Genomic DNA, 24,246 nt, shown 5'->3' on the forward strand with positions numbered 1-24,246 from the left:
GGAAGATGACAGAAACCTGCGGTGACTGGAAGCAAAACTCCACTCTCCGCTGGGGCAGCACAAGGAAAGAAACCGAGAGGCCACAGAAGAGGCACAACCGTGCTCAGCGCACCCCAAACCACCAGAGGAAATCACTTTCCTTTAACAGGCTTCTATGTACGTACAAACACACCCTTCGGCAGTTTAACCGTTACAGTGGGACCTTGGCTGAGCACAGTACCTTGCCAAGAAGCAGCAAGGGGTCTCGGTGACAGAATTGATGCTACGATGGTGCTATAAGCTCAAATCCTCCCGACCTTCCCCAGCAGCTGAGCCCTCCCTAAAGCAGGTGGTTGGGAGCTCTAAGTGCGGGGTAAAATATTTTGAGAATGTCAGAGCAGGAGCTGCTCTCTGCTCCCTGCCATTGAACACAGGCAACAGCTCTTCCCAGAGTCATCAAGAGCCGCCACTATGCAAAAGGTTCTGTAACTGCTAATTCCTCAGTATAAACTATGTCACCAATCTATAATTGTCTGCGTTAAAGTTAAGGGGAGGGTGGGGGGTGGGGGATTAATCTCCAGAAACTGTCTGAGAACAAGTTCAGGCATGTAAGGCAGTCCAGCTGGCCTAAAATTATATTGTACCCGATTCCTTCTGCTACAGTTGTCTGCTTACATTTCCATTTCACAGGCACCCAATTTTTAAATGTTTTGTAACTCGGAGCATAGCACAATTATAGTATGTTCCATAGTTAAAGAAGATACTATATTTAAAGTGTAGATTTCATTCAAAATAATCAGGTCAAATATTTGAGTTATTCTGGAGAACAGGTGTGTGTTTGTTTTTTTAATGCACTAAGTAGGAGCTGTCCAAGAAAGTATTTTCCAATTGTTTAATTCTATAATTTTGTTATGTTTAGTAGCATCAGGGGACAGCTGTGGACACCAGAGATGCAACAGTCTCCAGTAGTTCACATGTACTAAGACAACATCCACTATGCTTTATATTAGCCACAAGAGATTAAAGAGTTTAAAAACCATTTTGGGCTCCCCAGCCATGGGGTACGAGCGACCCCACAGACCCACAGCCCAGAGACCGCCCGGCTGGCTTAGTTTGGCAACAGTTCACCAAGAACTACTAGACCCGTTTCTACGGTGTCCCTTCTGCCTGTAAGGACAGCAGTTCATCAAATGTTTTAGAGTAAGAACGCCATCAAGTTTAAATCCTCATCTTCCCTCTCCCCTACTACTTAACTTTATCAAAACCCAAATAATCTTCTGAGCCAAGGGCTTCGCACTCTCTCACCAGATTCAGTTCAAGTGGTCACCACCTACAAATATAAATTTGACTTAAATCCACATTAAGCCCTAGATCACTTAAAACACTTCTATAGAGACACATAAAGAACGCAAGACTCTCTTGTTTATATCACCTGGTATCGGAAGAAGGGAAACAAAGTAGTGTGACTTCCCCCCTGCCACTACCACTTTCCTCCCAGACGCCTGGATGAGCATTGAACTAACCCAAAGAGGGTTCCAGGGAAGGAGGAGGATTGGCTCAGAGATCAGGTCTTGGGTTTCCCACCTCCTCCATGACACAAGGATTCCCCCCACTGCCTCCTCCTCAGGAGTATCAAAACCCCCCAGAGCAGTGGGGAAGTTTTCCTCAGATTTCTCTGAATGTGAAGTCACTGGAGTCCCACAGACCGAGACGAAGCGCAGACAAACCATGGATAGCAGGGACCCCAAACTCTTCTAAGGTGAAGGGGACACACCACAACTCCCCACTCGTGACGGCACAATAATCCTTGTGGCAAATCCAACAACACCAACGTGAACATGGAAGCAAGGCTTATATTCATTGGTTCCAGAAAAGAAGAATTCCTACCATTTGGTTTTTTTTAATCCCTTTGTCTCCTCACTTGTGGAGAAAGAGAGGAAACTCGGTAAATGGAGCAAGACAGAACATCTATTGAAAAATCAGATGGAATTCTCTGATAGCAGTTGATTAGTTCACTGGACATCAACAAAAATCTTGCCTTCAAACAGCTGCGGAAACCAAATTAATTTGTTCACGCTTCAGTCACGATATCCAAATAAAAACTAGGGAAGAGATCTTAATATTAGACCAGACAAGAATAAGCTTCCTCCACCCCCCAACAAATGTACAAAAATACAAATCTAACACCACATTAGGTCTCTAATCGGAAATATTTCATCAGTAACAGGAGAGATGCATATTCGCATCTAAAGAGTGATATAAAACTAATGTTTTGATTTAAGGTATCAGTTAAGTTCTTGAGGGGTTGCCAGTGTTTAAGTAAGGGTTGGAATAAAAATGCAGGTATTTTAATGGCAGCAATTATTTGTAGTGACCTCCTCTATCAGATAGAACCATACGGTAATCAATAAAAATGGCTTTTGATATAACCACAGTCAAAGGTTTCACGGTGCAGCTGAAGTCCCACGTTCCACCTCCGTATCACATCAGGTAACACCTAAAAACCTTACGGCTTCACAGTCTGACTTTCCATGTATTTGCCTTCTAGATATGCTTTTTCCATAGATCTTTGAAACATAACACCCAATTATTTGAAGACTGGAAAAATACCGTACCATAGGATGACTGGGTAAACTGGGCCAGCAAAACTTTAACTACATCGAGCGCAGGATGGCGAGGACGTTGGGATGAAGAGCTGCCCACACACCGGCACCATCCTTTGACCAACACACGGTACCTGCCTGTGGCTGAGCTGAGAAGGAGCATTTCTAACCAAAGTTTTTCCTGGAGAGCTTCTTTTGAAAAGCAATCAAAAAAAAAATCTGTTAATGGAGGACATATGCATGCTTTGTGTGGGTTTTGTTTTTTTTTTTATGGCAGTTCTGCAAACATCTACAAGGTTAAAAATCAAGAGCAGGAGTGCTGGTGTTACCCACTGTGGGAAACCCATCACATGGGAGTGAATCCTGCTGGTTTGAGTCCGTTATGTTAAATTCTGTATGTCCTGTCCTACCTAAATACACTTCCAGTATTTCTCTGAACAGCACCTATACTCCAGCATTAATATCAAGTGTGAGTAGATAAGCTTTTATCCACAGATCTGACTTTTACTTGAAGTAGCATCCTATCATCTTTGCTAGAAAAGAAAAATTAAAACACCTATACTAAGTCAGAGTAAAAGCAATTAAAAAAACTCCTATTAGCTAAAACATGCCTTTGGACTCCCAATCAAGTACATCCACTTCTGGGCAATATGAGTGGTTCATTTGATATAAAGAATTTAAACATCTCACCCACAGGGATAAAAGCATGCACGTGTAAGGCAGTTTTAATTTTGCTAAAAGGCAATATTCTGTCTGTTCTCACAGACCAATAAAACACTTGCACAAAAGTGTTGATACATTTTCTTTCCTATGCTTGAAAATTTCGGATTTCTGATTTAAGAATCGCTATCACCACGAGCTAATCCCTACCTCACCCTGGCTCCCCCCCCCTACAGAAATTGCCCATAGAATATAAAAAGAGGTTTTACAGCAGATTTCTGTAGTATTTTCAGAGATAAAACTAGAAATATTTTCATGCCAAACGTCATCTTTAGAGTACTAATTAAACGATGATACAGCTACAAATTCTTCTAAGCATATGACAAAAATTGAGAGCCTCCAGAAAAGGACTACCTTACAAAAAATGACCTTAAAAAGACCTTTCTCCACCAGAAAGCTAGATCAAAAAAGTCTAGGGTTTGCAACAATAAAACTTTTTCCCCCCACACACAATGGAAACCATCAGTATCTGACACATTTCAATTAAATATCACACCTACTAGACTAATAAAAATTCAGCTTTCTAAACAAAAGCTAAAAAGAGAATGTAAAGAAGTATTACATGTAAATTACTGAAATATACATGCAGTAAAATAAGTCTTCGAAATTAGGAATCTCTTCACAGTGAACGGCGTTGAAATATGGATTTGAAATCCAGCACCACTGGCTACTTCAAATCAAATTAATCCACTTTCTCACAGAATTAACGAAGCTCTGAGTCTTATGCTGCAGCTTCTCACCCTCAGAGTCGGTTACTCTCCAATTAAAAAAATAATTCCTCTTCCTTGTCACAAGACAATTTCCATACCAACTTTAGAGCAATCTAATGACTTTTATGAAATAGGCCTTAACTGAGTGTTAATAAAAAATAAACTGTATGTTCTGTGCAAGGTTCCCTCTGCTCTTACACTGACCCATATTGCTGAAGATCAGTCAGGGCCAGGTTGACACTTAGGAATTTTTGTTTTGTCAGCATTTTCAGGAAGCCCAGTCCCCCCCAGTACCATCTTCCCAGAGACCCGCAACCGTTCCCATGTCGGGCAGACTGCGAGGAGGAATTTTGGTGCAGATCCATTCAGCATCAACTCTCTGACCTAAAGAATCCCGCTTTTTAAAACATTAGCACAAAGGGTTTTCAAAAGGAGTTTCTTATGCGGGTAGACATAGACTTACTGAGTCCAGACAAGTTCAGACACGTTCCTGGCCGTACTATCGCATAACACCACAGAGCTGCAGACACCTGGAACTTAACTTTACCACTAAAAGCACTCCTAACAGCCCCCTCCCTCCAACCTGCGGTGCTGGATGTGTTTGGGTCCGCAGCAGCCGGGTTTCTGCCTTGCATAACATCTGGCAGAGGGGGCGGAGGGGGGGGGAGGGAGGGAGCAGGAGAGTTAATCGTGCCATTTAATGGAGGGTGGATTTTCAATCCAGATGCAATGGCAGCAAAATGCCCTCCTCAACTCCGCTGCCGCCCGGGTTTTCCTCCTGAGGAAGAAACGGTGGCGGTGCCAAAACATCTTTTGAAGAAGTTCGGTTTTGGTTGTAGGCCAAAAACCCAAAGCTCGACCTCTTGCTCTAAAGCCTCACAACTTCTAATGAAAAATAAATAAATATATAGTAAAGAAGGACAATGTGTGCTGCCTTTAAAGCACGTGCAGCCAGGACTCTCAGAGAAGGCAAAGGCGGATTTATGTAGCAGAAAGCTATGAAGTTAGAACAGCCCCCAAACAGAACTCAACGTGTAATTAAAAAGAGGTAGAACTCTAGGAAAGTGTTTAATAAATAACAGGGGGAAAGACAACTCACCGTAGTGTTTAACCTGTATTTCTTGATGATCAAGGAACAGTCTCACAAACTTAGGATGCATGTGTTCTACCTGAAGCATTTTTGCAATATTGTTAATAAAAGCAGCTGCCAGTTTCTTAGCGCTGCCCCAAGTCTGCCAGAACTTCGAAAGCACGTTGAGCAATGCCAGGCAAACTGGAGAAGTGGACACTTTTAAAGGCTACTTACAAGTATCTATATTACTCCACAATCAACCGCTCATTTTTTTCCCCCAAACTGGCTGAACGTGCTGTTTTAAAATAATTCCTCTACTCCAGCAGAACTGCAAATTCACTTTAAATATGTTAAATAGAATTACTAACGATGTTATTGCAAATATTCTTTCAAAATATATTACAGCTCAGATTATTTACCACACAACAGGGAAGTAACTTCAGGACTGGAGACTACATAATTATTGCCAAAGAGCAGCTTGCCATGTGAAAAAAGTTCTAGGGAAAGTTATTTATGTCTTTCTTAATTAACCCATGCAGGGACAGCGCTAAAAAGAACTCAGCCAAGGAAGTAAGTGCCCTTCTCTCCCCGCCGCTGTGAGCTCCTGCACCATTTCCTACAGAAGAGCATTAGTCGTGATACAGAAATACAGTGAAGGGGAGAGAAAAGCATCAAACCTTTAACAAGAGTGACTTGAGAGTCTCATCCAGACAAATTATTTGCAGGACAGACCGGTGATAAAAGATTCTGTCCTTAATTCTAGGCCACAAACCTACTAGGCCAGTGCCTAATATCACCTGGGGCAGCGTGGATTACGCAGGGGCCCACGATGTGACAAAGAAAAGGTGTTTCCAGAAGAGGAAAACGTGCCTTGATTGCAGGTTTGTGTAACTATTGAGAGAAGGGTTAGGACATTCAGGCCAATAACCCAAAGGCCACACTAAGACGACAGTGGGAGCTGGAGGATGGGACAGAAACACAGCAGGAGAACTGTAAACTGCACAAACCCAGGCACAACAAGCGATAGCGCGGGTCAGGAAAGCAGCGCCCTGGCAAGAACACACGAGAAAAAACGAGCAGCACCTGTCAGCACCCAACCCCGCTCCCTCTGCTGAAAGGTTAAACTCTCCCAGGCTTTAAGCCCACTCCAAGAGCAATCACACTCCAGCCTGCGCTAATTGTCACACGCTCCTGAACACATTACACTAACTTCACAGATTTCCTTTTTGCACACCCCCGGCCATCTACAAGGCTCATCAGCCAATACGCCAACAAAAAATATTGAAAACTTATGTTTCCTGAACCAAACGAGCCACTGAAGTTGTGAAATCAAAGCTATTTTCTTCACCTGTAATTAAAAAACTTTTTTTAAAAAACCCATCAGTTATAAGACTGCATTTGAGATATTGTTAGTTCAGAAAGAAATTAAATACTCCTGAAAAAGAGTTTCACCAAGGCAAACAAGGAATACTATGGTTATACATAGTATCTTCATGAGTAACTTCTGGGTTCAGCTCTGCTAAGCTTTCCGCTCTCCCAAGGAACATCCCAGCAAAAAAACCACAACAGTATTATGCTGCAGTGTTAGTAGTTTTAGTCACATTATCAACACCTGAATAAAGTGGGAAAGCATCTTCTGCTGCGAAGCACTTCTCCAAAGCAAACTCCTGAACTCCTCAAGAGAGACCTTCTTTCGCATTGTATCAGCTTACAAAGCACATGGTATTATTTGCTATTCCCTTACTCCCTCTGCAGATGCAGATTCGCCAATATAATTCAATAAAGAGCTGCAGAAGGAGGGAAAGATGAAAGGAAAAAGGTGGCAAAGTTGTCTTTTTACTGTTTATTAGTTCAGCAATTCCACGCGAGTTTTTTCCCAACTGTTGATACCAAGACCTTCGCTTGGATTTCAAGTTTCAAACCAGAGTTTTCTGGATTTGATGTTATACCACTAAAAAAAAAAAAAAATAGTAGCTGAAACTTTACGAAGTGATCTATTAACAACATCTGAAACAGAAAACACTGTCCCACATCCATCACAGTGAAAAGACACAAACCCACCAAGAGGGTCATTTTCTGGTTTGTGCCCTGCACAACAGCAAAGCAACAGAGATGGTTTAAAAGATGCAAGTGCTAACGACGAGCCCAACCCCAAAATTCAGCAGCAATTTCACAACATTCTGTCGCAGCCACTGGGCCCACTGCACCACTAACACTCCTGGTTTCTCTTTTTCACCATTATATTGCATATTTCCCACGTTTTTTCTCGAGCTGCAGCTCCCCTGATAACGTGTACCTGCTTTTTTTTCCTAGAGCAGTGACAAAAAGCCTTTATAAAGCCACAACGTACACAGAAAGCCGGAGTATTTAGAGAGAGACTCCTAGTTTGCAAGCAGATGCTAAGTTTTTATCAAACACCTAGGCAACTTTCACAAGGAGACCGTGGCAGCTTTAACGCTTCCATACAGCCTTTCCAGCCACACTTTTCCCTCCTTCTGAACCCCACTTCAGGGTGCAGGGCACCATAGTCCACCCCTGAATCCAGCTCATCCCCCCCTTCCGCACAGAAAGCGCCCTTTTTAAAGCCTCCGGGCCCGCTGGATCACATGCCCCCCCCCCCCCTTCCTATCAATTAGTCACTCTTTAACAGCTCCGCAGCCCTTTGACCGACGAGCTCCACGACCTGGCAAAAATCACGACCCCGAGCTGGCGACGGGAGGCAAAACCCCAAGCCCCCGTCCTGCTCCTCTCCTCCTCCCCCGCGCTGCCATGATACCTCCCTCCCCACCGCACCGGCAGTTGGCCCCGCCATCACCGACCCCGGGGGAAGGGGAGGGGAAAAGGGGGGGCCTCACAACAAACAACACCTCGACGGGACGGGCCCGGCGCCCCCTGAGGCGGCTCAGGGCGGGGGAGGACGGCGGCCGGCCCGGCTCGGCCCAGCGGCCCCTCAGGCCCTCAACCCCAGCGGCCCTCCCGCCTTCTCCCCCCCCCCAACCCCCGCCACCATCAGCCCCGGCGGCCTCTCGCCTTCCCCCCTCAGCCTCCCGCCTTCCCCTCCCTCAACCTCGGCCACCGTCCCGCCTTCCCCCCCCCTCAGCTCCGGCAGCCCTCCCGCCTTGGCCCTCCCCGCCTTCCCCCCTCCTCGGCCCGGGCGGCCCTCCCGCCTTCCCCCCCCGCCTCAAGCTCCAGAGGCCCTGCCGCCTTCTCCCTCAGCCCCAGCGGCCCTCCCGCCGCTCCGCTCCGCTCCCCTCCCCGAGGCCCGGACCCCTCGGCCCCAGCACCCCTCCCCCGGTCCCCCCGCACCAGTTGGTCATGTCGAGGAAGAAGGCGCAGCCGGCGGGGCTGAGCTGGAAGCCGAGGAGCCGCTGGAACTCGCCGATCAGCACGTCCTTGTCGGTAGTGCCCAGGCAGCTGAACTTCTGCATCAGCTCCGCGTCCAGGTCCACGTCCATGCCCTCCATGGCGCTCGGCGGGCCCCGCCGCCCCGGGGCCGCCCCGCTGCCGCCGCCGCCGCCTCAGCGCCGCATGGGGGCGAGGGGGGAGCGCGGGCACGGCGGGGGAGGGGGGGGGGTGAAGGGGAGGGGGCGCGGGCGACGCCAGCCGCTGCCCGCTACTGCGCAAGCGCCGCTCCGCCTAGCGCTAGGGGCACGCGGCCTATGACGCCAGGGCGCGGTGGCGTCACCCCACGCGCGGCGGGGAGAGCGGGAGGGGCGGGGCGTGCCGCCGAGGCTCCGCCCCTACTCCCGCCGGCGGAGGACGGAAGGAGAGCCGCAATGGCGAGGGGGGCGGGGCGTATGCAAATAAGCGTTTTGCATAGGTGGGCGGGAGCCTCGCGTGATGCGTCACAAGGGAGGGGGTTAATTTGCATATCCCCCCGCCCCCGAGGCGCGCGCTGCCATAGATGGAGGCGGCGCGCGCGCGTGTTGATGTATGCAAATGAGCGGCGGGCGGGGCTCCGTGACGTCACGTGGCGCTATGCAAAGAAGGCGGGGCAAAACCCGCCGTGGGCGGGGCTGGGGCCTGGCCTGGGGAGGGTTTGTCCTAAAATGACGCTTTTTCCGTAATTCCTCTTTTTTCCAGGCCTTCACACGGCGACGGGCTCGCCGCGCGCCGCTGACGTTTACGGGAGCCGCCGGAAGTCAAGGGGTGGAGGGCGTCGCGACGTGAGCGCGTCACTTCCTGTCGGCGCCGGCGGCGGGGAGCGCCATGCCCAAGTGAGCGCGGCGGCGGGAGGCCGGGCCCGGCCCGGGGCGAGGGGCGCCCGGGCCGGCGGGTCCCCGGGTGCGGCTCTGCGGCCCCGGCGGGCGGTTGGCGTTCGTTCGGGCCTCGAGAGGCGCGGGGCGGGCGGGGGCCGAGCCTGGCCGGGGCGGCGCCGCGGCCTCCAGCCGGTGTGAGGGGCGGGGGAGTTTCTTAATAACGAGAGTTTTCCCTCCGCAGGTTTTATTGCGATTACTGTGACACGTACCTCACCCATGACTCGGTAAGCACCAGATTCTCTGCCTTCGTTCCTCAAGCGCGTTAAAATAAAACTTAGATAGACTGAAGTCAGGCTGCCTGAAGTACTGCCATGTCCTGCTCTTCTGATTCCTTTCCTCCCCGGCTTGTGAGGGAACTGGGCATGGTTAGTTTGAAGAAGATGAGGCTGAGGGGGACACCTCATTGCCCTCTACAACTGCCTGAAAGGAGGTTGCAGAGAGGTGGGTGTTGGCCTCTTCTCCCAAAGGAATAATGACAGGACCAAAGGAAATGGTCTGAAGTTGGGGCAGGGGAGGTTTAGATTAGATATTAGGAAGAGTTACTTTCCTGAGAGAGTGGTCAGGCACTGAAACAGCCTGCCCAGGGAGGTGGTGGAGTCACCATCCCTGGAGGTATTTAAGAAACATGTAGATGTGGCACTTCAGGGCACGCTCTAGTGGCCGAGATTGTGGGGATCTTTTGTGTGTGTATGGTTGGACTCGGTGATCTCAGAGGTCCTTTCCAACCATGACGATTCTGTGATTCTTTCCAAAAAAGAAACGACAAACAAGGGGAGGAATTTGAGCGTCGCTGACGTTCAGCGCTGAAGGGCAGCCCACACTCATGGCTGCCAACCAGTGTCGTGGCCAGTTAGTCGGAGGCCACTGGGTGGGTGTCAGGGCAACCTTTTTTACTTAAATCCGAATCTCAGCACTTACCGTTTTTACATAGAGGTTTTGTACATCACCCATCCTCTGACTGGGCGCAGAAACCAACCTGCTTTATACTGCTAAATTGCATATGTTTAAAATTCTACAACGGTTCCCAGTAAACTTTGGGTTTATGTGATATCACGTAAGCTTTGGGTTTACCTGCTCTTTCGCAGCCCTCCGTGAGAAAAACCCACTGCAGTGGCCGAAAGCACAAAGAGAACGTGAAAGACTACTATCAAAAATGGATGGAGGAACAAGCCCAGAGCCTGATTGACAAAACAAGTAAGGCGAATCCTTCTGTGACCCGGGTTACTCTCCCGTTACTTCCCCTGTCTTTCCTCTCGCTGCTTTTCTTCCGTTCTTCCCTCTTGATTCTTCCTCGCTCCCCTGGTGAGTTTTCGCTCTGTGAACCATGAGCGAAAACTTCACTTAGAGTCTGAATCTTGAACTCGTCACGAGTGTGGGTTTCCACGTACGAGACAGGGCTCTCCCTGAGGGGTCGTTGCAAGGCATTTACTGCCTTGCTGGGGTTGAGAGGGCTGCAGGTACCACCCGCCGCCTTTAGCGCTGCCAGTAACGTCGTACAAGGTCACACAACACATTTCTGCTTTTTGGTAGTAGCACATTTATGTGAAGAGCATGAATAAGAAATCCAAAAGATAGGAAAATGGACATTAAAGTGTATTGGATTTCTGCATTTTTTTAAATGCTCTAGTGGCTACCAATTCTTTAGGGATATTGATATTTTTTTCCCCTCTCGCTATTAAAGGCTTGAATAAAGTGAAGTGTTTCCTCTGTCCCTAAAAGGGTTCTTTTCTTTGTCAAAAGAAATACAAATGCCAGATTAACTTTGTGGCAACTTTCCTTAGATCATAGAATCTGGACTTTTAAGGAATCGTAGAATATCTCAAGCTGGAAGGGACCCATAAGGATCATCGAGCCCAACTGCCTGCTCCTTGCAGGACTAACTAAAACTAAAGCATGTGACAGAGAGCGTTGTCCAGACGCTTCGTGAGCTCTGTCAGGCCTGGGGCCGTGACTGCTTCCCTGGGGAGCCTGTTCCAGGGACCGACCCCCCTCTCAGTGAAGAACTTTTCCCTCATGTCCAATCTGAACTTCCCCTGAGGCAGCTTCATTCCATTTCCTTGTGTCCATTTTCCTCCTGATACCTCCAACTTTCACATCTTTTACCTTCCCAGTCGATTCCAGTCTGTTGAATTTCTTCTCTTCCCTTTCCCATAAGATGTTTTTCATGCTTTTTGCCACCTACCTCAGTCATTGCCTTATTACCATTTCCAGGATGGCATGTCTTTCCCTAATGATCCCAGGTGAAAGTTGCAGCTGCGAATCACGTGATGTGTTTTCTCTCCCATCCGCCTTCCCGTTCGCTGTGTGAAATTCATCAAGGAGCTCTCTAGTCTCAGCTGGAGTAATTACTGTAATAAATTGTCTTCGAGAATATCAGGTGCTCCCGCCGTGATGAGCAGCATAAACCAGGGATTTGTTCCAGAGTTAGAACAACCGAGCACGCAGCATGACGTGACCGTGTGGCATGAGACGGAAGATTGGCGCAGGACCTTCCTCAGCCTAGTAACTGGTTTTTCTCCTGGGATTCTTTCTTTCCTTTTTTTTTTTTTTCTTTTCCCCCCCAATGTAGCGGCTGCATTTCAGCAAGGGAAAATCCCACCTACACCGTTCTCGGCACCGCCTCCCGCAGGAGCCATGATACCGCCTCCTCCCAGCATCCGTAAGTCTCAACTGGGCAGTTTTGAACTGGGGTGACAGCCTTTTTTATCTGTGTTGCATGTTTCCTGGACTTGGAAAGAGAAGTCCTTTTAGTTTGAAATCAAGCTGAGATGTTTTGAGCTTGTGAGTACCGAAAGGTAGAGAATGCTTTGTGAGAGTGTTTCGCAACCATCTTAACCTTTAGTTTGTCTTATTTTAGTGATGTTGAGTACATTGATAGAAATGTGTGCCTCCTCATTTCTGCTCATCTAGATGGCTTCGTTAAACCTTCCAGCATGGGGCTTTGTTGTGTTTTGGGGTTGTTTTGTGGTTGGTTTTTTTTTTTTTTTTAATAGAATAGGATTGATAACCTTTTGCACTTCAAGTTTCAAATGGCTGAGATCTCTTTCTGCTTAGGTCTCTATTCGAGACCTCTGTAGGTCTCTGTTAGAGCCCTGCTGGTGGAAAAGTGGTACTCGTGTGCATTAGGTATTCAAAGTTAGAATCATAGAATTGTCTGGGTTGGAAGGGACATTTAAGATCATCGAATCCAACCATCAACCTAACTGATAAAAACCATCACTAAACCATGTCACTAAGCACTATGTCAACCTGTCTTTTAAATACCTCCAGGGATGGTGCTTCCACCACTTCCTTGGGCAGCCCATTCCAAGACTTAATAACTCTTTCTGTGTAAAAATTTTTCCTAATCTCCAATCTGAACCTCCCCTGGTGCAACTTGAGGCCATTTCCTCTTGTCCGATCACCTGTTCCTTGGGAGAAGAGACCGACACCCCCCCCCCCCCCCCCCCGGCTACACCCTCCTTTCAGGGAGTTGTAGAGAGCGAGAAGGTCTCCCCTCAGCTTCCTTTTCTCCAGGCTGAACACCCCCAGCTCCCTCAGCCTCTCCACATAACTTATTCTCCAGACCCCTCACCAGCTCCGTTGCCCTTCTCCGGACCTGCTCCAGCCCCTCAATGTCTTTTTTGTGGTGAGGGGCCCAAAACTGGACACAGCCCTCGAGGTGGGGCCTCACCAGTGCCCAGTCCAGGGGGACGATCACCTCCCGAGTCCTCCTCACCACGCTGTTCCTGATACAGGCCAGGATGCTGGTGGCCTTCTTGGCCACCTGGGCACACTGCTGGCTCATGTTCAGCCGACAGTTGACCAACACCCCCAGGTCCTTTTCCACCAGGCAGCTCCAGCCACTCTGCCCCAAGCCTGTAGTGCTGCATGGGGTTGGTGTGACCCAAGCGCAGGACCCAGCACTTGGCCTTGTTGAACCTCATCCCGTTGGCCTCAGTCCATCCATCCAGCCTGTCCAGATCCCTCTGCAAGTTGGAAATAAGAGCTAGAATATTCTTTTTCCTGTTCACTTTTTGGCACCTGAACTCGGAGCTGAAACTGAAAATGAAGGCAGGCTGTTCTAAAACAACCTAAGACACCTTAATTACCAAAATACCCTATGAAGTTTAGTAGCTATTTTGCATCGCGCGCTGTTGATGAATGTGAAAGCAGCCAGATGTGTAACCTCTCTGTATCTGTGTCCAGCTGGACCCCCGCGGCCTGGCATGATGCCGGCCCCTCATATGGGTGGCCCCCCAATGATGCCAATGATGGGCCCACCCCCACCAGGAATGATGCCGGTTGGACCTGGTAAGTCTGGAAATGGGTAAATATAACTGCACGGTCTGGTTTGCAGGGTGCTAGGGTTATATTTTCTGTCTCGCTGGGCAATAGAGAGTTGTGAGAGGAGCTCAGTGGGAAACGTGAAGCAGCTGCAGTGCTTGGGTGCTGGCTTCTAGTTTGTGTCACTTCAGACGTCGTGTTAGACCCAGCATGGAGGGACAGCCCCGAGTGAAATAAGTATTTCAGTTTGCCTCTACTACATATGCACGTTTGCTGCTCCATTACCTCTGCATGCCGAGACATAAAACGGTCTTACAGCTGCTGATTAAAGTTCCTTTACTACTTGTTGAGAGTTACGAGTCCCTCTGTACAACTGAAATTATCGCTCTGGTAAATTGTAGCTTTTTCTGCCTCTACTCTTAGCAATACAATCTTTAATTCTTTAGCAATTCTGTGTTTGTAGTGCTTACTTTTTTGCACAAGGGCTACATTTCAGCACTAGATGAATTTTATTATTTAGAATGTCTCAAGATAATGTGTTCCAGAGAAACAAAGTGCCTTAAAAAGTTGTTTGTTTTTTTTTTTTTTTTTTCTCAGCATTGCAAAGGCAAACTAAAGTGTCTTTGATCCATTCCGCTTTTGAGCTTACTGGCATTTGAAGAATTCTCAGAGGAATTCTTATTGAAGCGGTTACTGGAAAAAACCTGGAGGAATATACACATGCACACTAAAAGTAGTGAAGTGTCTTTGCAATTATTGTCTTGCTGGTAGAAACTGTTCTTTAATTGTTTTTTAAAGGCACAAAATACGTGCATAATCTGCCACATTAGGCAGCGTAGTGGCTGCCTGAAAGCAAATGAAGAAGTTGGATGGAAACCATTATTTCAATGCTTTTTAGTAGAGCACCTGCTTTTCTTTGGTAATGCTGGTACCCGGCTGCAAGGAGTACACTGGATTATTTTTTTTTAAAAAAAAACCACTTAACTGGATGATTTCACACTTTTTTTCCCAATTCAGTAATAAAGTTAGTGGCTCTTTTGGGTGGCTGAAAAGAATTTAACAGTAAATATTGCTGTATAACCTGGGAACTTGCTTCTTCCTCTACTAATTGCTGATATCCTTCGGGGAGATGTGATCCGTCTCAGCCAGTTTCCAGACCAAAGCTTACACGCTTGTGAAATGAAAGTTCCCTGGAGGGTGGGAGAGAGAACTCGGCTGTTGCTGCCCCTGAGAGCTCTTTCCTAACGTCCTCTCTTTCTCCTCGTAGCTCCAGGGATGAGGCCACCCATGGGAGGACACATGCCGATGATGCCAGGACCCCCGATGATGAGGCCGCCCTCCAGACCCATGATGGTGCCAACCAGGCCGGGAATGACCCGTCCAGACAGATAAAGGTGGAAATGGAGCTACCTTTTCTTTTTCATATTACGATCTTCTATCTGATAAAATACCATAGACCTATATCCCTAGGATTTTGTATTAAGACAGTGTGCAGAGCAGATCTGCTGTCACTTCAGATCACAGACAGTTTGACCTGGATGCACACTGGACTGATCCTTTTGTACCCGGTCTGGGGTTTTTTTTTGCATTTTGTTTGTTTTGCTCCCCGCCCCGTCCTCCATTGAATCTTAAAACACAACAATAAAACATTGATGCTGGTTTACAGACGGAGAATCTGAGCCTTGCTCTGCGTGTGGGTTTTCTGCCTCTTTCTGCAGAAAGAGCCTGTTTTTTTTGTTCTGTCTCTACCTGTCTTGCACACAATTTTTCAGGGTTTTTTTTTCTTTAGTCCTTTGGTAGTCTCTTTTTCATGTCATACCACTTCAGAGGCGTATTACCACCTGCATTTTGAATTTTGTTTCAAAACATACTCAGTTTTAATTAAAACAAAAAAGTGGCTGCAGAAAAGACTGCAGTGATATCTCTAACTGGGGAGACTGCAACGTTCAGTGACTTCACTAGGACAAAATAGGATGAACTTATTAAAATGTTGATTCTCTGCTGAGGGAAGTGAAGAGATGCTGTTAAAGGGCTACTTCTTACAGTAATTGTTTGGATGCTTTTCTATTGCTACTGGGGCATTTGTGTGGACACACTTAATTACCTTATTGGAGTAGTTGAATCAGTAGTTATTAACGCTCAGTTCCCTCCTTAGCAAAAAGGGATGTGTTGATGAAAACATACCCTGGGCCTGTTAGTTTAGTAAAAGGATTTTGCTTTTGGTGAGCCGTGTGTAATGCAGGTGCACAGTTCCAATTGAATTAAAAGAATTTATTCTGTTTGTGTAACTGGCTGCTGTGTGCATGTTGGCTGTCATCTGTTTCAGTCTGCAGAAGTGTCCAGCTCATTCTTGACATATTTGCCTCAAACATGAAAGCGTGGAAGTGATTTGCATCTTACAAGAAAGAAAGTGTTTAGTTAGCAGAACTGCAAGGGCTGCTTTTCCGAGTTGCTCTCTGCCGTGGGACAGGAGAGTCCAATTGTTCAGAGATTATATTTCATAGAATCATAGAATGGTTTGGGTTGGAAGGGACCTTCAAAGCCCACCCAGTGCCACCCCCTGCCCTGGGCAGGGACACCTCCCACCACACCAGGTTGCTCCAAGCCTCCTCCAACCTGGCCTTGAACCCCTCCAGGGATGGGGCAGCCACAGCTTCTCTGGGCAACCTGGGCCAGGCTCTCACCACCCTCACAGCAAACAAGTTCTTCCCCACATCTCATCTCCATCTCCCCTCTTTCAGTGTCAAACCCTTCCCCCTCCTCTTGTGGCTCCCCTCCCTGATCCAGAGTCCCTCCCCAGCTTTCCTGGAGCCCCTTTAGGGACTGGAAGGGGCTCCAAGGTCTCCCTGGAGCCTTCTCTTCTCCAGGCTGAACACCCTCAACTCTCTCAGCCTGTGAAGCTTTTTAGGAGCTTGTGTGCTTTCAGCAATCTCCCGTAAATGTGGTGTAGCTGAGACATCAAATATTTAATAGCTCGATATTTAATAGCTGTGTTGAACAGACATTTAGATGAGGCAAAAGTTAGAGGATGTCTCTACAACCAACCGTACCTGGAGTAGACCTTGGGAAGGAGCAATAGAGGGACGAGGTGTGAAACCAAGCAGTTCTGTGCCTGCGTTTCCACCCGCAGCTCGGAGCGCGTGACCAACCAGCCTTATTGAAGAGAGGCAAAACCCTGTAATTAAAAGCAGCCTAAAATCGCTGACGCCCTCACCCGCAGGCTTCTCCTTGATGCTTCTTGCGTTGCCTTTAACACCCAGGGGGGAGGGACGGTTTGGGCCCTGCCTGTGGAGGGTGTCCCTGGGAGGGTGGTCCCATGTGTGTATGGGGGTCCTGTGGGAGGGGGGTCCCGTGTTGTGGAGGGTTCTGTGGGGTTGGGTGGGATGGGGGAGTCTCTGGGATGGGGATCCCGTGGGGTTGGGTGGTCCCGTGGGATGGGGGAGTCTCTGGGATGGTGGTCCCCTGTGTGGTTGCCTTGTGAGGAGGGGGTCCCGTGGGAAGGGTTCCGGTGAAGGGGAGGTCCAGTGGGAGGGGAGGTCCCCCGTGGAAAGGGGGGGGTCCCGTGGTGGGGTGGCCATGGTTGGGGGGGGGTATTTCCCGTGGGGATGAGTGGTCCCGTAGGAGGGGGAGTCCCAGGGGTTGTATCCGGGGGTGGGTCTCGGGGGGGAATCCCGTGGTGGTGGTGGGGGGGGGGTGTCCCGTGGGGCCGCCCCCTCCGCGCACACGCATGGAGTGCGGCTGTGGCGCCCCCGCGGGCCGCCAGGGGGCGCTGCGGGGCGGCGGCGGCGCGCGGGGGCCGGCGGGAGGCGGCGGCGGGGCGGGGAGGGGCGGGAGGCGGTGGCGCCGCCGCGATGGGTTCCCACCGCCCGCGGCCCTGAGCCCCGCGGCATGGCCGGCATCATCAAGAAGCAGATCCTGAAGCACCTCTCCAGGTGAGGCACCCGCGCCCGTGCCGCCTCCTCCCGGCCCGGGAGTGGGGTGCTGCGGGCGAGGGAGGGCCCGGGCCTGAGGCGGGGCGGTGGGTGAGGACCCGGGCCTGAGGGGCTGCTGGGGGTCTGAGGGCCGGGGGGCGTGTGGGGCTCGGCTGGCAGCCCGGCTGGGGAGCTGCCGGGCCCTGGGAGCGCCTGTGGGCCCGGGGCTGGGTGGCCCGGGGGGGTGTCTGTGGGTCTTAGGCTATGGGGCCCGCGAGGAGTCCGAGGGCCCGGGGGGCTGGGGGACATCTGAGGGCCCGGGGGGCGTCTGTGGGCCCGGAGCTGTGGAGTCCGGGGGGCGTCTGTGGGCCCAGGGGAGCTCTGAGGGCCTGGGGCTGTGGGGCCGAGGAGGGTCCGTGAGGCGCGGAGGGGCCCGAGGGCCCGGGACCGGGGAGCAGAGGGCCCGGGGGTAGCGAGCCCGGCTCGCCGGCAGCGGGCCCTACCGCCTTCCCCTCAGGGCCGCGTCCTGCCGGGCTCCGGCCCCTCCGACCGCCGGGCCGGTGCCCCCGGTGTGCGGGGCTGCGGAGGAGGTTTCCAGCTCGGCCCGGCTCCTGCCGCTGCCTGTCTTGCCTCGGTGCCGGTGGAGCAGGGAAAGGGCCGGCCGGGTGTGTGTTCCTGGGGGGCTGTTTGCCCACGCTTGGGGGCAGCCGTAGGCCTTGGGCCGCTTCCAACAGCGGCTCCCGCTCGGCTGGGAGAGGGTGAGCGTGGATAAATGCTCAAAAGACGAGAGGAGACTACAAACAGCGGAAGGTACAGAGGTCGAGAAGGAATGCTGTAATACCTGATACACGTAGCACACGCTCAGGCACTCGGTCGTCATTTTCGTTGATGTTTCGTCATTTTCAATGAAGTTCATTAAAGGCACTGAAAGGTGCATTGAGGAAGACTGTCATCTGGGGCTTCTTGTGTGAGACTGTGAGTCAGTAAATACAGCTTCAGCTGTGGCTCTGCCACTTACCAGGGGATTGACCTTGGGCAAGTCCTGGTGCCTGAGTTGCTCTCTCTATTGAAAGAAAAGAGCCGTGTGCGAGCTAGCGGTTCCTGTGTTATCTCATGGCCACAGGCACATCCTCCCTCCGCAGTGCTGAAAGATCAGAATAATATGATGAGGTATAAAGGTGGTGTGTCTCTGAGGATACTGGTGAAGGCGCAGCATGGCACCGTGTTTTTCCCCTCTGTGCTTTATGAGCTGCAGATGATCAAGTCCTTTCTGGTTTTACTGGTGGAGTATCTCAGACGCAAAGCGAGGGGCTTGAATTGACTTGTGCGGGGTTACATGGTGTCGGTGCTGCAGCAAGGAGTTAAGACCTGGGAATCCTGGCTCTCTGAGGCTGGTAGTAAATCCTGAGAGTTTCTGGAACCTCAGGAGAATCCCTGTAAACTTTAAGCGAGCAGTCTCCTCAATAAAGTGTCTGTCTGTGGCAGTTCTGAGTCATTAGTTGCTCAGTACTCCAGTTTCCAGGCACTGTACCAAAGAGGAGTGTATTAGAGCCTGCTGCTTTATCTGTTCAATGCGCTAATCTAAATGAATTTCTGCTAGACCTGACATCACAAATCTCCGAGCTTTCTGTCTCATTCCACCTCAAATCGGCATGTCGTGCTCGTTACGGATTCAGTCTTCTTGTCAGGAGGCACTGAAGTATTTATAACGAGGAGAGGTGGGTGAGAGCAGTTATTAATGGAGGCTGAAATAGAGCTGGGCTTTATTGCGAGGCACCACTCCTCCTAGGATGAAAGGGTTGTTCTTAAGGACAACCCTCCTTTTTTAGATAAATACACTTTTCTTGCTGCTTTTGCTTAATACTGCTGTTTGGTCTGCCTTTTCTTACACAGTTACAACACATTCCTGCTCAAAGTGCCCTTTTTCCCCTTTGATCGGGCCAGTTTTTAGTGTTCACCAGTGTCTCTCCTTGTGCATTTCCAGGAAGAACAGGGAGTCACAAAAAAAAAAAATCTGGAACTTTACCTATTTTCCTACTATCGCTGGAGTTACTCTGTCATTTGGGGTGGTTGGTCTGATCCTTCCCCTCTCTTGCATAACTATTGTGGATGTTTTGCAGGAATGCATTTTGAACACAGTTTAATGTTGTATAAAAAGATTATATTTTTCCATTCTGGTTTTGTTTCCTCTACATACCTCCAGCTTCACCCTCCCTGTGGGTCTGTCTTTCAGTTATGCTCATTTGCCCAGAAGAATTTTGCTACTGAATCATTAATCTGCCTTTATTTTCTGCTTTCAATTTGCATATGAAATAATTCCGTGTTCCTTTTGTTACATCTTCATTTGAAGTCATTGCTGCACGGGGTGTGTTTTTGTTCCTTTTTTGTCTGGAAATTTGCAAGGAAAGGGTCACGAGAGGCAGCAAGATCAGGGCAATATGAAAGAGTTGTTTCACACCAACTGTTCGGATGAAGTGAATCACATGTCTAATAGGATGACAGTGGCCACTCGCGGTGATCTGTAAAGCTGGGCTTTGCCGTCGGTGACAGAGCCGAGTTATGAATGTATTTCAGGAGGCTTAGCCCGTGTTTTGCTTTAGCAGCTTAAATTCCTAGAGCAGAAGAGCCTAAAAACTTGCAGTGCTTTTGCCATCTGTGCTTTTCACTCTTTTGTCCTATATTTAGCTTGGAAAAGAAAACAGATGAGGTGGTTTCACTTTTTGGTTCAGGGCTGCCGTAGTGGGGAGGCAGATTCTGCAGGAGGGTGTTTATAACCAAACATCAAACCGTTACAGCTGGAACAAAGAGCTCTCCCTCCGAGCTGCCTGAAGCCTCGCGTGTTTGAACTTGAATCTGGTTTGAACTCCTCCGAGGCTGTACGACGAGAGCTGTACTTTGGGTGTGTTTATCAGTCTGTAATTATTTATGGAAGCACCTCTATTGCTTGAAAATAAAACAGTGATTTGCCTTTATCTCTTTCTGGTTTTGTTTGAAAGTAACCTCTTTTTGTTGTCTTTTTTTTTAATTTTTTTTTTTTTATTTATTTGAGTAGCGCCCAGTACAGTTGCAGCAGACACTTGAGGTTCTATTTATCCCCATTTGGTAAACAGGGAAACTGTGGCAAGCCAAACTGCCAAAACTTAACTTCCTATAACACTTTGTGATTTGAGTTCTCAGCGCTGCAGTCGAAATCCTTATCAGAATTACTTAATTTCGTTAGGATGCCTTTATCCACTGCTGCATCTGACTACTGCTTTGTGAGATTTCTTCATTACACGTGTGAAAACACGGGAGATTGTTGAGTAAGATGCCCTAATGGACTATCTAATTACACATGTTACATAGTTTCTAGAGGAAATGCAATGTGTAATCCTTCTGTTGGGAAGAAAAGAATAAAAGTTCGGTGGAGAAATAATCAGAAAACGGCTTCGCTTGCTCCAATTCCAAAGGGCCGATGCGAAAGAGCCACTGAGTCAGAAGGCTCTGAAAGAAGTAAAAGCTGGTGTGAGCAGAGGAGCCGAGGTGAGGTTTTTGGGGCAGGTCTGAATGCAGGGGAAGGAGACCACGAGCATGTCTAGGTGTGACAGGAGCCCAGCAGAACCACAGCTGAGGAGGAACTTCAGGAATCTCTGAAAGTAGGGTGAGAAGGAAGCGGAGAAGAAATGAGAGAGAAGTTGGCTGAGGTAACACCAGCACAATCACTGGGAAAATACAAAGGGAAACCAGCGTGGGAAATGAGACCTGTTTGCAGAGGGAAGAGTGTGGTGCTTGAGTCACCCGTCCAGGCAACTGGCCCGGTTGATAACAGATGCGTGCACCAGCAATACAGGGAATACTGGGCTGGTGGGTTTGTCTTTGCTAAATCTCTGCTTGTAAACAGGGACTGACGTGTGCAGAGGCCCTTCGTTCCTGAGGTCATGAAGTACTTGAGTGCCACAGGGGGTTTTGCTCTGTTTTGTTCCCAGTCTGTTACACTGGCTTATGAGACACGTAGTATCTCAGCTGCTGCTTCACGCGTTGGTCAGGACAGTATCTGCAAGGCGCTGTGTTGCTCTGGAGCAAGACTGGGAATTGTGGAAGGGATTAAGACGGTGTTTGTAGCAAGGTTTTCAGCGTCATCTCACACTTTGCTTCTGTTGGTTGGTTTGTTTCCTCCTTTCCCTGGTTTTGGAGGTTGCTGAATGACAGGCAACGTTTTGGACCGTACAACCTTTCCAGTGAAGGCTGAAGCCAAATTATCTTTGGCAGGTGCGAGGCAGCACAGCCAGGTTTATCAATCGTGCCTTCAATTGTCACTTTTTTTCTTCATCCCGATGTCATACAGAGGAAGAGGAGGCATGGGACAAATTGGCAGAACTGTCTTTCATAGCACACTATTGGAGCCACCTTTTTGGATAAGATGGGTTCTAGAAACAGAATTTTAAAAAATCCTAGAAAACAAAACAATTGAGTAGCGTGTGCGGGATGTAAGGCTTTGATGCTTGTGGATGTAGGTCAAGTACGCAGCCAGGAGAAACAGCATGGTGTATATCATTATAAATTGTACTGCACCTCACTGGAGCCTTTCTTCTCAGTTCCCAGTGGTTTAGGCCATACATCCCTTTTTTCCAGAGGAGATTGCCTTGACTCCTCCCCTCTTTCATTTGCAATTGCACCTGCTCCTTGTAACAGATAAAGCTGCTGCTAGGAGATAAGTGAAAATATCAGGAAAGGCTGTAGTGTATCTTTAGTTTCTTCTAGATCAATTTAGCGGTTAAGAACACGTGAGTGTCGCAGAGTGTGCCAAGCCAGGAACACGTAGGCTTCTGTGGGCTGTTATTTCATAACTTGGATGTAAGAATTTCAGAATCTTTCTGGCCCTAAATTACCCCTTCCAGGCAGTTGTGCTACTTCTGTGTCACATGCAAAGAATTCAGAGCCGGCTCCAAGACCCCGAACTGCTCTCTGCCGTGTGAGCCCTGCCTGTTCTGTGGCGTTACTGGATGAGCCCTTCAGTTAGTCATGAAGCTGTTTGTGCCTCCGTGCTCAGAAGTATGTGATCTCCTTGTCCACCCTCTGTCCGCCCCCGCCATCAAAGACATGCTCTCAGCCTAAGGCAGGGCAAAGAAAGGCCATTGTAGCTGATGGTCACCCTGCTGTTTGGTGGTACCAGCTTCTCTGAGGCCAGGATGGCAGAATTGAGATGTGTTATCCTGAGGGGACCCATCCTTCTCCTCAGAAAAGATGGAAACAGAAGGCAGAAGTGGTTCTTATAGAATCGTAGAATGGTTAGAGTTGGAAAGGACCTTAAAGATCATCGAGTTCCAACCCCCTTGCCCTGGGCAGGACACCTCCCACTAGACCAGGTTGCTTAAAGCTCCGAGAAGTCAAGAGAATGGGATTCAGTCTCTGCCATTCAGGAATTGTTGAGATGGGCTCTGTGGCTTCCTCTGGGCAGAAGGTCAGATCATGTTATCAAATGTGCATCATTTGCCCAACACAGAGGGGTGGGGAATTCCGTATGTCCAAAGAGTGCTTATTTTCCCCTGAGTGCTTAGATTTCTTGGCTAAATGCTGCAATCTGGAAATAGCTATAAGAAAATACAGTCTGAATTCTCTGGTCTGTTTACTTCTCACTTGTCCTGAAGTGTTTTGCAGCATCGCTGCGTGCTCGAGCGCTGAGATGCAGCTGTGCCCTTGCAGTGACAGTCAAAGCGATGGCAGCTTTGGTTAGTAAAACGTGTTGGAAACCCTCTGATTTAGAAACACCTACCATCAGTGGAAGGTGTGTGCTCAATGCATAACCCTTCAGGTTTCTCTGAGTTTCCCGACCTTGATTCTAAATTAACTGGAAGAAATTGAAAAAGCGTGGTGGGTAGGGAGGGAAGCAAGGAAATTCCATCTGGGAATGGTCTGATGAAGCTACAGAATCGGGGAGTGATTTGGGCAGAAGGGGACCTCTGGAGAACTTTTGCCTGGGACAGAGTCTCTTTGCTAGAATTGAAACATTGCGGTTTTCATTTTAGCTGCTTTAATATCCTCTTTTCAGTGATTGGGGAAATTGCTACCACTGAAGAAGATAATTTGCCTAAAATAGCTGTTGCAGCTATGGGAAATACATGAGACCACAAGGCTCCTAGCAGTTAAAAATTGATGATAAAAAAGCCATTACTTTTCCATCTGCAAAACATTCTGTTCCGGCTTTTCAGTGGATTCTGTTTGACCAGGTAATAATATTTTGTTGCCCAAGTGCCACAAAGCACACAAGTTGGAATCCAAAGCATGAAGGCTTGAAAAACAAATCTGGTGGCTAAAGCCCAGAATAACCCTGTCCTGCAGCCAGCACTCAGACAAACAACAGCAGAGGAGGGATGTGATTGTGTTCTCCCACCTGCAAGGGGCTCGCACGCATTTTGGCACGGCTGAAGAGGACTTGACCAACACCAGTATGTCACAGGGAGAAGGTAACCAAGGTGTGGACAACCTCTCTGAATTTTTAGGTTGCACATTTTGATCTTCCTGTGGCTGAGGGCAGCAGGACACATGGCTCAAAAGGTGGGAGGGTTTGGGGGACAGAAGGGAGATGCCCCACAGGCTGTGTTGGGCAGGGTGTGTGGTTGGGTCTGGAGGGCACATGGCTGCGTGGGGCTTCCTGTGGCTATGGGGAAGTCACTTCATCATTTGATGTCATAGTTTCCCCAACGGTTAAGTCGAGATAATACTAATGAGCCAGTTTGTACATCGCTC

General features: G+C 48.9%; 3 protein-coding genes across 4 annotated transcripts in view; 2 read left to right on the forward strand and 1 right to left on the reverse strand.

The window, feature by feature from the left end:
* ILRUN (inflammation and lipid regulator with UBA-like and NBR1-like domains) overlaps positions 1-8,548 on the reverse strand; it is a 35,976-nt gene extending 27,428 nt beyond the window's left edge. For both annotated transcript variants that reach the window (XM_074163294.1, XM_074163295.1), the window contains exon 1: positions 8,391-8,548. In XM_074163294.1, coding sequence (XP_074019395.1) covers positions 8,391-8,548 — 158 coding nt within the window. The remainder of the gene's footprint in view (positions 1-8,390) is intronic.
* Positions 8,549-9,096: 548 nt separating this feature from the next.
* SNRPC (small nuclear ribonucleoprotein polypeptide C) lies at positions 9,097-15,901 on the forward strand. Its single transcript, XM_074163400.1, has 6 exons — positions 9,097-9,301; positions 9,525-9,567; positions 10,429-10,537; positions 11,913-12,002; positions 13,532-13,636; positions 14,877-15,901. Exons 1-6 carry the CDS (start codon positions 9,294-9,296, stop codon positions 14,999-15,001), a joined length of 480 nt encoding a protein of 159 aa, XP_074019501.1. The 5' UTR covers positions 9,097-9,293; the 3' UTR covers positions 15,002-15,901.
* Positions 15,902-17,497: 1,596 nt separating this feature from the next.
* Positions 17,498-24,246, forward strand: part of BLTP3A (bridge-like lipid transfer protein family member 3A) — a 35,953-nt gene continuing 29,204 nt past the window's right edge. Inside the window, exons 1-2 of the mRNA XM_074163534.1 lie at positions 17,498-17,541; positions 20,970-21,042. Coding sequence (XP_074019635.1) covers positions 17,498-17,541; positions 20,970-21,042 — 117 coding nt within the window. The remainder of the gene's footprint in view (positions 17,542-20,969; positions 21,043-24,246) is intronic.

Source organism: Numenius arquata, chromosome 24, assembly GCF_964106895.1.
Source record: "Numenius arquata chromosome 24, bNumArq3.hap1.1, whole genome shotgun sequence".
NCBI classification, from domain to species: Eukaryota; Metazoa; Chordata; class Aves; order Charadriiformes; family Scolopacidae; genus Numenius; species Numenius arquata.